The sequence below is a fragment of the Mobula birostris genome, chromosome 11 (genome assembly GCF_030028105.1).
Source record: "Mobula birostris isolate sMobBir1 chromosome 11, sMobBir1.hap1, whole genome shotgun sequence".
Classification (NCBI taxonomy): domain Eukaryota; kingdom Metazoa; phylum Chordata; class Chondrichthyes; order Myliobatiformes; family Myliobatidae; genus Mobula; species Mobula birostris.
The window spans coordinates 16,779,295-16,793,250 of record NC_092380.1 but is presented as its reverse complement, the minus strand read 5'-3'; the positions used below and the strand labels follow the sequence as shown (position 1 = coordinate 16,793,250).

The following is a 13,956-nucleotide window of genomic DNA, read 5'->3' as shown; positions in this document are numbered from 1 at the left end:
AAGATGGAAGTTTAATGCAGTTTTATAAAACTCTAGTTGGGCCAAATTTGAAGTATTGCATATAGTTCTGATCACCCCATTTTAAGAAAGATGAACAAACTTGGGTGGTTTTCTCTGCAGTGGCAGAGGCTGTGGGGAGACCTGATAGAGGTTTATAAGATAAGATCGTGAGAGGCATAGAGTAGACAGTATCTTTCTTTCTCCCCCAAGGTTGAAAGGTGGGGGGGGGGGGAAGAGAGGTTCAAAGGAGATGTAAGGGACAAGTTTTTTTTATCCCAAGCTGTGGGTGCCTGAAATGTGCTGCCCGAGATGTTGGTAGAGGCAGCTATATTAGGGACTTCTGAGAGACGTTTAGATAAGCACATGAATGTGAAGAAGATAAAAGGCTGTGGGTGTTGTGTAGGCAAAGAGTTTAGTTGGATATTTGATTGCTAATTTAATTGGTTCAGCACAACATTGTGGGCCAAAGAGCTTGTTCCTGTGCTGTAATGTTTTATGTTTAAGAATGCAGGCGGATGTTGCAGTCAAATCAGCCATTATTGAAGGGCAGGACAGATTTTTGAGGTCAGTGTTCTGCTCCACTATTTCAATCTTTGTATGATTGCAGTGCCTAATTTTACCCTCTTCCTCTCATTTTTTCTTTCAATATCACGTACACAGGATTTTTTTAAAGATGGCTACTTGTATCCCTAAATCTATATAAATCCTTAAATCTATATTGTTTCTTTTTGGATATGCCCCGGGGTTTGACGATAAGCTTTGTCTTTTTGAGAGTTTGAACGTTCTCATGGGTGGCAAGCACACTGTGTGTGGCTTCAATCGGTCCCTGTTGATCTATGATCCTGCATCCCTTACCCCTCAACTGCTGTTGATAGGCTTATTGAGATGTTAGCTGTTGGGATTATGGTTTTAATGACAGTGGGTAAGAATGTCTCCTGTCTGCACTTGAAAGTTCTTTTGGGCCACCCTCAGAAGTGATTCTGTTTGTGAGCAAAGCCCTTACACAAAGTTGTGCAGCACTGAGTTAATTGAATGGAGTATAAGCTCAAGGCTTGCTGCTGTTTATTTATTTTGGTGATGCCTAAAAGGGAACTTCTAAATCGTGTATGGATTCTACTCTAGAAGAATTTATCCTGAAAATTTTAACTATAAAGATTTTTAATTATGGCTATTTGGAGTTCAAAATGCCAATTATTAACTTCACTGTGAATCCCATATCCCTGATTGGATGTTTCTCCACGTGATACTAACTCTTACCACATCCTTAGTGTGACATCATTGCTGCTTCTCCCATTTCAATTAAAAGAAAGAAGTGGACTTTGAATCTGTAGTAAAGTAAAATTAAATATTAACTTCCTGAATTTAGTTGTAACAGCCCCATAGTTTCATAGAAACTTCCTCCTTGATGGAATTACACAACATTTTGCCTATTTGAGTAGAATGTTTATATTACTGACTCTGTTATGAGACTTTGTGTCCAACTTCAGGACCAGTAGTCAAAATGATGATTGTCAATAGCAAAAAAATATTCAATCAGGTAGCAGGCAATTTGTTGGGTCTCCTGAGACTGCAGCTGCTGTGCCCGTCAATACTAATCTCACGCATATCCCCCTCTGTCCCTCTCATCTAAGTCTCTGTCAAGATGTCTCTTGAATGTTATAACTTTCATTGTCTGCATCACCTGCTCTGGCAGCTCATTCCAGATACAAACTACTATGTGGAAAAATTTTCTCCTCTGATATCTCAAATCTCTCAAATCTCTCACCCGTGCTCCTTAAACTTAAGTCCTCCTAATTTTAAACAATAATCATGCTACCATTAATCATCTGTCAGTCTCAGATTAAGTTTTAATTAACCTTGTGTTACTTGCCCCTTATGTAGTTCTTCCATCTTTTGGAAGTAGAATGCTATGTGAGTGAGTGTGGGAGTGACCAAAATGGCTCGCTTTGACCATCAAACATGGAGGCGCTTTCACAAAACTCCCACAGTCCCTGATGAACCTGTGATTTTAGTCTCTGAGGCCAACTTGAGAGCATCTTTCAGGAGGATGAACCCACAGAAAGCATCTGACCCAGATGGGATACCTGGCAGAGCACTGAAGATATGTGCTGATCAACTGGCTGGACTGTTCCCTGATATCTTTAACCTCTCAATCTGAGGTACCCATCTGCTTCAAGCAGGCTTCAATTATACTGGTGCTCAAGAAGAAGTCATAACCTGCCTCACTGGCTATTGTTCAGTAGCACTTAGGTCCACTGTGACAAAGCACTTTGAGAGGTTGGTGATGAAACATATTAACTCCTGCCTGTAAACTGACTTGGATCTCGCTCTAATTTTCCTGCCATTACAACAGATCAACAGCAGATGCCACTTCATTGACTCTTAACTCAATCAGGCCCTCAGCCTCAATACCTCCTTATGCAACTGGATTCTCGATTTCCTCGCTTGTAGACCCCAGTCAATTCAGATTGGCAACATCTCCTCCACAATCACAGGTGCACCAGAATGCTGTGTGCTTAGCCCCCTGCTCTACTTTCTTTATGCTTATGACCGTGAAGCTAAGAATAGCTTCAATGCCATATTTATATTTGCTGACAATATCACTGTCATTGGCTGAATCAAAGGTGATGACAAATCGGCACATAAGAGGGAGCTTGAAAATCTAGCTGAGTAGTGCCACAATAATCTCTTACTCAATGTCAGCAAACCAAAAGGCTGATTATTGACTTCAGGAGGAGGAAACCTGAAGTCCATGAGCCAGTCCTCATCAGGGGAGTAGTGGTAAAGAGGGTCAGCAGCTTTAAATTCCTTGGCGTTATCATTTTAGAGGATTTGTCCTGGGTCCACCACATAAGTGCCATTACAAAGAAAGCACAGTTACACCTCCACTTAGGAGTATGCACAGATTCAGCATGTCATCTAAAACTTTGACAAAATTCTATAGATGTGTGGTGTAGATTATATTGTATATTGACTGATTGCATTGCAGCCTGGTATGGAAACGCCAAAGCCCTTGTAGGGAAAAGCCTACAAAAGTAGTGGATATAATCCATTCTATCATGGGTAAAGGCCTCCCCACCATTGAGCATATCCACACAGAGTGTTGTTGCAGGAAAGCAGCATCCATCCCCAGGGCCCACACCACCAGGTTCAGAAACAGTTACTACCCCTTAACAATCAAGCTCCTCAACCAGAGTGGGTAACTTCACTTGCCTAACTGAACTGTTCCCTCTGGACTGGACTCACTTTCAAGGGCTTCCATATTATTCTCGTTACTCACTCACTGCTATTATTTTTTCCTCTTGTATTTCTTTATTTTTAATTGTTGTCCACCCTGTTGGATATGGTAAACAACAGGAATTCTGCAGATGCTGGAAATTCAAGCAACACACATCAAAGTTGCTGGTGAACCCTTTGTGAGTCCTGACGAAGGGTCTCGGCCTGAAACGTCGACTGCACCTCTTCCTACAGATGCTGCCTGGCCTGCTGCGTTCACCAGCAACTTTGATGTGTGTTGTCTGTTGGATATGATCTTTCATTGATTCTATTATTTCTTGTTTTAACAAGAATCTCAGGGTTGTTTATGGTGACATATATGCTTTGTAAGGTATGGCAATTTACTTTGAAGTTTGGTACATTTACTGCATGTCCACAGTCTGTTGGAGTTTATTTAATTTGCTAAATTTTGAATATCATAATTCAAAATAAGTATTTCTAATAATTTACCATTTAATTATTTTATATTGGATTTTGTGTGTAATTTCTGGTTTCTGGTCAGTATTTTTTTTAGTTTTGCACTTGATATATCGCAAATATATGGAGGTTTGGGAAAAGTGAAGAGAATTTTGATTTTCCTGAGAGCTTCAAAAAGCAGCTTTAGTGAGTTCTTTGCCAGGATAAGTGTAAAATGTTTGTGTTATTCAATGTTTTGAAGAGATTTGGTGTCTTAAAAATGACCAGATTTCTTTCATTTCTAATAAATGCATTAAAGCAGTTTTTGGTTTAGTTTATTTTTACTTCACTGTAGGAAAGGGTAATATACACTAAGAGACATCTGTGAATTTTCAATTTTGATGGGTATGCGTGAGATGTAGAATTACTCACAAAACTGTTAATATTATGTTTATCAATAACAGAATATAATTACAAAATTTAGCAGCCCATATAAAATGTTTATTCTTAAAATTGAATATTTACTCAGCTATATGGCATCAAGATATTTATGTTGTGCTGATCAAATTTTCTTTTGAATTGAGGAAGCATTTTTATCTTTAGATCTCCTGTCAGTTCCATGCATCAAATGGCTGTAGGTTGTATCCAGCAGTGAAAGGAATAAAGATAACCTCAATTTGTTCTGCAGCATCCCCCCTCCCTCCCCAGTAAACTCTGTTGGCCACATTGTTTATACTTTGACATTTAAATGTTGTGAATGATCAGTATGCAATCCATCCTGCTAACCATCAAAGTTCAAAGTAAATCAATGTACATATGGACTGCCCTAAGATTCATTTCCTTGTGAGTATGTGCAGAAATACAAAGAAACACAATAGAATCATTGAAAAGGTGCACAGCACAAGACAGGCAAACAACCAATCTGCAAGAGACAGCCAACTGTGCAAGTACAAAAAAAGAAAATAATAATAGATAAGCAATAAACATCGAGAGCCTGGGATGAAGAGTCCTTGAAAGTGAGTTCATAGGTTGTGGGGACAGTTCAGTGTTGGAATGAGTGAAGTTATCCCCCCTGATTGAAGAACTGCCATGCCTTCTTTGTAATTGCATTTGTTGGACCCAGGGCAGACCTTCTGAAATGATCAAGCCAAGGAATTCAAGGTTGCTGACCCACTCCACCTCTGATTGCCTGATGAGAACTGGATCGTGGTCCTTTGGTTTCCCTTCCTCCTGAGGTTAAAAATCAGCTCTTTGGCTTGCTGGCAATGAGCAGGAAGCAGGCTAAGCACACAGCCTTGTGGTGCATCTGTGCTGATGGTGATTGTGAAGGACATGTTATTGCCAATCTGAACTGACTAGGGTCTGCAAGTGAGGAAATGGAGGATTCAGTTGCATAAGGAGGTCTTGGAGCTTATTGATTTATTATGAAGGGATGTGAGTATTGAAAACAGAGCTGTAGTCAATGAAGAGCATCCTGATGTATTCATCTTTGCTGTCCAGATGTTCCAGGGTTGAGTGAAGAGCCAATGAAATACATCTGCTGTGGCCCTGTAGTGACGGTAGGCAAATTGAAGCAGATCCAAGTCAGTTTTCAGGCAGGAGTTGATATGTTTCATCACCAACTTCTCAGAGAACTTCATCACAGTGGATAAAAGTGCTACTGGACAATTATCATTGAGGCAGGTTACCAGATTTTTTTTTAGGCACCTGGATAATTGATGACTGCTTGAAGCAGATGGATACCAAAGACTGCAGAAGCAAGAGGTTAAGGATATCAGTGAACACACCAGCCAGTTGATTAGCACAGGTCTTCAGTACTAAGCCAGGTATCCTTTCTGCAACAAATGCATTCTGTGGGTTCACCCTCCTGAAAGATGCTCTCACGTCACCCTCAGAGACTGAAATCACAGGGTCATCGGAGGCTGTGGGAGTTTGTGATAGTGCCTTCGTGTTTTCTCAGTGGAAGCAGGCATAAAAGGCATTGAGCTCATCTGAGAGCAAAACCTTGTCACATATGTCGTTTGGTTTTACATTGTAGGAGGTGAAAGCATTCAAACCCTGCTATAGCTGTTGAACATCCTTCTATGATGCCAGTTTGATCGAGAATTGCTGCTTAGCATGTGAAATGGCCTTCTGGAAGTCATACCTGGACCTCTTGTATTTTACTTGTTCACCAGACCTGAACGCCACTGATCTAGCCCTCAACAGATTGCGGATATCTTACTTCATCCGGGGCTTCTGGTCGAGGAGGACTGTAAATAATTTTCTGGGGATTCATTCATCCATGCCTGACTTTATAAAGTCAGTGACAACTGTGACATATTCATTCAGATTCTTGAACATGACCCAGTCCAGTCCACTTAGTCAAAGCAGTTCCATAACCGCTTCTCTGCCTCCCACAATCACCTCTGTGATGTCCTTATTTCTGGAGCCTTGCTCATTAACCTCTGCCTGAATGCAGGTAGAAGGATAGCCTGGTGATCAGATTTCCCAAAATGCGATCTAGGGATGGAATGTGTAGCAGTATAGCAGTGGTTGAATGTGTTGGGACCCCTGGTGCTGCAGGTGATTTGTTGATGATAATCAGGCAGAGATTTCTTCAGGCAAGCTTGATTGAAGTTCCAGACAATGATTTGAAATACTTTGGGGTTGGCTGTTTCCCTAAACAACGTAAAGTGTCATGATTAACATTGGCCTTGGTGGTATGTAAACTGCAGTCAGGATCATAAAGGAGCTCTCTCAGTAAGTAGAATGGATGGCACTTAACGAATGGCTCAGTGTCAGTATCCATGGCGTTTCTTTAAGGAAGTGAATTAGGTATTAGGCAATTTGTGGTAATAAAGGTTGGTATGCAGCTTTTATAAAATGTACTGTTTAAAAGTTCATTGGAAGTTACTGTAACATACCATGTAATCATTGTCACTCATTAGGTTTTGGGTAGTTTTCATATCATTTTTGTTAGACAATTGTATTTATGCAAATAGTATGTGTGTAATAGGGTTGATTTTCTTCTCTGAAAGAGAAAGTTAAAATCTATTTTTGAATAACCCCATGAACACTACCTCATTATTCCTTTATTGCACTTTTTCTGAAATTTATAGACTTTTGTCTTTGCACTGTACTGCTGCTGCAAAACATACTTCACAACACAATGGTAATAATAAATATGATTCTGGTAACAGCATGTTGAGATAAGTGTTGCGTGCTGATTATAATTCACCTCTTTGCATTTGGAAGACTTGGGGAAAATGTTTAATAGCAATATCAACCTAGCTGTGACAAAATGAGAAAGCACCAGTCACAAAGTTGAGCAATGCATTATAATATTTCATTTGCTTTATTTCAGATCGTGAGGATCAGTCAATCCTATGCACGTGAGTGTTTGGTTTCCTTTGCTGGATACATTTTTTCAACAATGAGTTCATCAGTTATGGTTTGTTTTGTCTAGTTTTCCACGTTGCAGGAAATGAAATTGGGTTTCTCTTCCCTCTTTTGTGTGTGTGTGTTAAATAAATAAATGTACATGTACAACCTTTATATCTCTAAGGACACCTCGTATAAAAGCCATATTTCAGAGTTATGTTACTTTTGTACTTTTTTTTTTCCTCTAACAGTGGATAATTTTTAAAAGGTGCTCATGATTTGTATTATTGATACCTTTTGTCACATCATCACATCTGGCTGTTCTTGTTATCTAAAAACTCAATGAAAATTTTAAGATGGGGTTATGTCAGCCACAAGAGAAAATGATCTTGTAAGGATGACCAGAAATTTAAAACTGTAGGAAATAGCAGGCATTGATAGTAGAACCTCTGGGTCAAATCTCATCAAACTACAATTGATACTAGTTGTTCATTAGTAACTTCACAAGTAGAGTAATGTTGATGGTGGTCTTGTTTGATTTGGAACTTTTAAAACTACGGCAGCTATTGTAATTCTGATCACAGCTGGTTCTGACATCTTTATAATGATTCTTATAAGCCCATTTTGTGAGTAAAGGAGTGGATCATCATAGTTTCTTGCATCAAAGAAATCAGAGGGAATGTTTTTTTTCCTGATGACTTGATATTTGCTTTTAACAATTGTGATTAATCCAGCTAGCTGAAGGATGCTGAATTTCTATGGTGAATTGTTTCAATTTAGAAATGAGCTTAATGGCCACTTTCTGTTCTGTCTGTGTCAGAATATTACGTTCCTCCCACTTATTTCTAGTAATCTATTCTCACTCGTATACAAGTCAACTCCACTCTGATTCTCCTATCATCCACTTACATGAGAGGTAATTTCCCTACCAGACGTCAGGTCTTGGGATGTTAGAGCATGGAGGGAAGCGTGTACATTTGCAGGGTGAATGAGCAAACTCCACGTGCACCTGAATCTGGGATGAAATCTGGATTGCTGGAGCTGAGATAGCTGCATGACCTGCAGTGCCACTTTGTTGTCCATTGGTATCTAGATCAGATAGTCTCCAAGCATGGTTCGGCATCAGTTTATTTTCAAGTGTACATGGCTGTGAATATGTTTCAGGTAATCAAATATTTTGTGGTTAATCTTTTTTAAAAATCTTATGCAAATAGTATAAAAACTGTTCATATTTCTCAGGTAAATTATAGGAATGCTCAAAAATGTGCTTTTCATTGAACACAATTGTATTTGTTTTTGTTGAAAGTTATTTAATTCCTGTCTGGCTTTTATGTACAAATTGAAGCCCTGGAGTTGTTAAAATTAAATGTTTTCTATTATAGAGGAGAATCTGGTGCTGGTAAGACAGAAAACACCAAAAAAGTGATTCAGTACTTGGCTCATGTTGCTTCTTCACATAAGTCTAGAAAGGAACAAGTAAGTGTCTTTTATCTAGGATGTAGTTGAATAATTTTCATAATTTGGTTAAATCTAGTCGTTGTAATGATTTTAATCCTTACGACATTTATTTCAAAATGTACATTAAATATTGTGATCAGTCTTCCTGTTTTATTTTATTGAAATTATGAATTTAAATTATCATTTAACATTTCATAAATGCCTGTTGGTTTGTTAAATCCCTTAAACAAAATAAATTCTTGAAAATTTCTTAAATATTTTTTGCATGCAGTTGATAATACTTTCCCCCTTCAACATTTGCAGCAGTCTACGGTGTTAGCATACGTGAGTGGGTTATTATAATTTGATTTGCATATTCTGCACTTTATGCATTTATATACAGATCTGTTGGCTGTTTGGGGAATTTCTAAGCTACTTCAATTGGTTTATGAAATTGTCTTTTGGCCAATTGAAATTAACTCTTGATGTGCAACTGCCCCTTGATTGAACATACTCTTGGATTCAAAGATACAACTGAGATAAAGTTTTGTGTGTTTGCTTAATAGTAGTTTCTTTTAACGAAATGGGTCTAAGCAAATGCAGCAAAATTGTGATGTAAATTGGTTTGCAATAAGCTGATTGCACTGGGGCTAAAAATTGCTATTTATGATTTGCATAGTCTAATTGTAAATCCTGGTCTAGCTTAATAGCTTCGGTGTCTCTGTTCTACCTGTCACTGCAATGGAAATCATTTAAAATTTTTCTGGACAATTGTCTATCTTGGATGGGTTTGGGAGCAAATTACAGCTCAGATCTGTATATTATTTATGTTGCATGCTTTGGGTGTAAAGGTGGTGTAAGTGTTTCTTAAGTTCTGTTTATATTTGGAGGTGTTTACATATGTCAGAATGTTTAATAACTAATTTGGGATGTTTCCCTATCCTAAAAGAATCGTTTTCCGGTCTGAGAAATGATTCTGAGCTCTTCTGTTCAAAGTGCATTGACATTTAAGGTTTTCAAAACTTTTATAAACAAAACTATTGTAGCCTGGAAAAGGGAGAAAATCAAAGCATTCAACTAGGAAATTGTCTCCTTCTCTTCTCTTCCCCCCCCCCCATGCAAGTTTATTTTATAACTTGTTTTATTTGTGCTGATAGAAAATAGAACTTTTTGGAGAATATTTTTAAGACCAAGTTATTTCCTCTCCAGAATATTTGTTACTTTTTGCAATTGTAGTTAGGTTTGTCTCTCTGGCCAGGAAAGGGGGGTATTTTGTCTCACCTTTTTGACATATAAATAAATTCTTCACATTCATAAATTTATTATTAAATGAGTAGTTAAAATCTCCCAATTTAAACTTCATTAAATAAAACAAATTTAAAGTCAAATTGATTTTGACCAGCTTACCTTTTCAGTTTTCTTGATGAAAAATGTCCTCAGCAGTTACCTTCCAGTTAGTGTTCCATTTAATCACCATCAAATCAGGAGTAGAACAAATATGCCTGCATTTGCAAGTTTTTGTTGTTTCACTGGATTCCACAAACCCCCCCCCCCACACATTTCATAGGAAATAAAGCTTTAGAAATTCCTCATAGAATTTTATTTTTGTGATAAATTGTGCAGATTATATAATTTTGTGTGTCGCTGTGTATCAAGATGGGTCGTTCGTATAATGAACGCCTATCTTGAATCACAGATGTGAAATGACTGTTCAAAATGCAAGCTTGTGCCCCTGTTAATTGTGTTGTATTAATTTTGTGCATATTTTCTATGTAAAATTGAAGTCTCACCATTGCATTGTAGAGCTGCAATAGTGTGCTGACCACTAATTGAGATTGCCACCAAAGTGGGTGGAGTAAATCTGTTTGTTGAATAATTGCCTCATATCTAAATCCTAGAGGTCACTGCAGCAGCAACACTTTCAATTGACAGAACGGCATTGTGATTTTGAAATGTCAAATTTTCAACTGTCCAAATTCGGTTCATTTTAAAACGACTTAATGTCTTTTTGATTGCTTTACAGCTCTACTAGATTGAAGTTTCCATGTCTTGCTTCTTACTTGCCTAACTTAGCACTAATGCTAAAGAAAGCTACTGACCTATTCTAACAATGTTATAAATGGTGGAATTGATTAATAATTGGTGTATCAGTGTGTAATTCATTACGTGTTTTAACAATAAGTATGGCATACCTCAAATTAGGAACTGAATTTCTTTCTTGGTCCTTTATTCAAAGAATTTGAGTGAATTATCTGAATGCAGGTCCATTTTGTGTTCTTGTAAAGGCTCACACTAAGATTCCTGCCTTAAATCAGAATCAAGTTTATGTACATTTTCTGTGGCTGAGGATTAAATGACCACAACTGTTTTTCCAATCTTAAATTTTGGGTATATAAGAACATCTATGTAGCTGGTGTATCAGTCTCAAACTTGGATGCTCCCAGTTGTATTTCCTGGATTGCTTTAGGTCAGCATTCTGAGTCAGCTGAAATTTATGTGGACATTAGTTGGAAAATTCCCAGAGTTAATGTGGTATTTGTCAATCATATGTTTTCTTGCTTTAAGTAAGCAACTGATATGAGCAACCAGTAAATTGTGTCTGTAGTGAATGGTTTAAAGTGCTGACTTTGGAGTTATAGAGAAACAAAAAGACATTTGTTATCTTTGTGATAACAAATAATGGCCATGAGGTTCTAAACCAGTCGCTACATAAATAATGGAAGTAGAAATTCCATTGCTGGTATAGAATAAATTTTGGTGTATGCCCATCAAGTGCTTCAAGGAAGTACCTTCCAACCATTTCTAATTCCATGTAGATATTTATATATTTGTATATCGTGCCTGCTTCTATCTTGTGTTTCAATGCCATCTGCTTAAAGGGGGGGACCTTTCTTTTTAAAGCTGTTAGTCAAGATGTTGTCCAGTTTCATTGAGTTGCATCTCTTTTGTCTTTCTCTCTAACCCTTCCCTTTCCACCCTCTGCAAAATAAGTCCAGTAATGACACTGTTGTAACAGTTCTTCAGCCCTTTTTTGAAATCTAGCTTGTAAAGTCTTTGATCTATTAATAAACCAAAATTCCAAACTGTCCTAGATTCTTTCTGCTCATTGTTCCAATTAAATGTTTGCATGCCCTTTCAAAATGACCAAAAGCACATACTTGTTTAGCAGTCAGCTATTACTTCTAAGGTCTTTCTTGTTGCATCAGAGTTGTTCATCTGTAAACAATACTTCAAAGTCTGTGTTTCTCTGAAGTTGTGCTTGTAAAAGAGATACTCCAAAACTAATCTGAGTCGTGTTGTGATTGCAGGGAGAGCTTGAGAAGCAACTACTCCAAGCGAACCCTATCCTTGAAGCTTTTGGTAATGCAAAAACTGTGAAAAATGACAACTCTTCTCGATTTGTGAGTAGCAATTATTACAATGTCTAAGGTTAATAAATCGGCACACTCATAGTTTCAAAAAAGGTTTGAATTTGCATTTTTACTTAGTTTTGTAGCTTTATTTCCTAAGAATCTTTTATTATAAATCTGCTTATAAAAATATTGTAATGAAAATGGAGCCAAAGAAAACAACATTAAATCTTGAAAGTCTGTATTCTTAAGTGTTTTCTTTCGGTGTTTAACTTTGTATGTCCTTTTTTTCAGGGAAAATTTATTCGAATCAACTTTGATGTAAATGGCTACATTGTTGGAGCCAATATTGAAACTTGTATCCTTTGCAACAATGAAAGGCTGTAAAAAAAACAAAAAGGTCATGGAAATGCAGAATTATCTCGAACTCGAATATAGGCCATTTAATATATTAATCGTCGTAGCTGCAGCAAGATTTAGTGTTTTGAAATTTGGGATATCTTTGCTTGTATGGGGTTTCAATGTTTGATTTCGGCCCCTAGAATTTTGAAATATTGATTATGGGGTCTGAGCTTTTAAGGGCTCCAGTTATACATTTGGTTTCCCAGAACAAAAGGGGAAGACGTTTTTCTTTGAAATTTAAAGCAGTTATTTTACTAGAAAAATTTTATTTGTTTGGGGCGGGGGGAGGGTTGATATGATAAAGTAAGCATGGGTTTCTTAAGGGGAAATCTTGCCTGACAAATCTGTTGGAATTCTTTCAGGAAATACAGACAGGATAGACAGTCAGTAGATGTTGTTCAGAAGGCCTTTAACAAGGTGCTGCATTTGAGGCTGCTTAACAAGATAAGAGTAAGGAGGCTTGAGTATTGTGAGCAGTTTTGGACCCTTTATCTATGAAATTTGTGCTGGCATTAGAGAGGGTCCAGAGGATGTTCATGGGAATGATTCTGGGAACAAAAGCATTAATGTACGAAGAGCGCTTGATGGCTCTGGGCTGTGCTGGTATTTAGATGTATGAGGGAGATATCTTTGAAACCTATTGAAAGGCCTAGACAGTGGGTGCATCTAGGATCAGAGGACCAGCCTTAACAAAAGGAAGTGCACTTAGAATAGAGTTGAGAAGGAATTTCAGATGGTGGTAAATCTGTGGAATTCATTGCCGTGGATGGCTATGTTGGCCAAATCATTGAGTATATTTAATGCAGAGGTTGATAGGTTCTTGATTGGTCAGAGAATCAAAGATTATGGGGAGAAGGCAGGGAGAAAAATGGGGTTGAGAGGGATAACATCAGCCATGATGAAATGGCGAAGTGGATTCAGTAGGCCAAGTGGTCTAATTCTGCTCCTGTGTTTTATGGTCTTGATCAGTGAGTTTTTAATTTCACAGTGCTAATGAACACCAAATGTAGAGTGAACCAAGCTAGAAAATTTGAGGAATGTCTTTGTTTTGCAACTCTTTTGAAGTAGTTGACCCCAATTATAAGGATTTTTTCCCATATCACTGCAATTTTTTTTTCCATTTGTGGGCAGTGTAGGCATTTAATTGCTTGTTCCTAATTGTTTTTGAGAAAGTGGAGAGCTGTTGTCTTGCACTGCTGTCATCATTGATGTGTAGTTATACTCCTTGTGCTTTTAGAGAGATTGTTTCAGTGTTTTGACCTAGTCTGCAATGGTACAAACTAGTATGCCATCTGTGTGTTGTTGGTGGAGTGAGTGGCTGTGAATGAGGTGGCAATGAAGCGGTCTGCTGTGTCCTGTATGGTGTCAAGCTTCTTGAGTGTTCTTGAAGCTGCACACATCCAGGCAGATGGACAGTATTTCATCACACACCTTACTTGAGATTTGTAGTAGATTCAAGTCAGGAGTGTGTTGGCTCTTCTGAGTATTTACCCATTACTTTAGTACAAGAGAATGCCCCAAGTTTCTCTGCCTTTTGTAATTGTAATCCTGAAACATTCTGGTTTCATTCAATCTCTTCTGCGCCCTCTATTCACTTAACACCTTTTCTCAAAGTGTGGTGTTGAGATTTGAAACAGCAAGTTAGTAGGGCTGAACATTTGTTCTGTTTGGTTAGTTCTGGATGCCTCTATTTATATTTAAAAAGTTTTTTTAACTTATTAAGATACAGTGC

The 13,956-nt window shown here is 37.8% G+C and overlaps 1 protein-coding gene across 3 annotated transcripts in view; it reads left to right on the top strand.

Moving 5' to 3' along the window:
- The window catches only part of LOC140204872 (myosin-9-like), a 102,949-nt gene that overhangs the window by 29,456 nt on the left and 59,537 nt on the right, over positions 1 to 13,956 (top strand). For 2 of the 3 annotated variants that reach the window (XM_072271760.1, XM_072271761.1), the window contains exons 4-8: positions 7,019 to 7,046; positions 8,418 to 8,511; positions 8,797 to 8,817; positions 11,781 to 11,873; positions 12,117 to 12,180. In XM_072271760.1, the coding sequence (XP_072127861.1) occupies positions 7,019 to 7,046; positions 8,418 to 8,511; positions 8,797 to 8,817; positions 11,781 to 11,873; positions 12,117 to 12,180 (300 nt within the window). The remainder of the gene's footprint in view (positions 1 to 7,018; positions 7,047 to 8,417; positions 8,512 to 8,796; positions 8,818 to 11,780; positions 11,874 to 12,116; positions 12,181 to 13,956) is intronic. The other variant, XM_072271762.1, reaches the window with a different exon arrangement.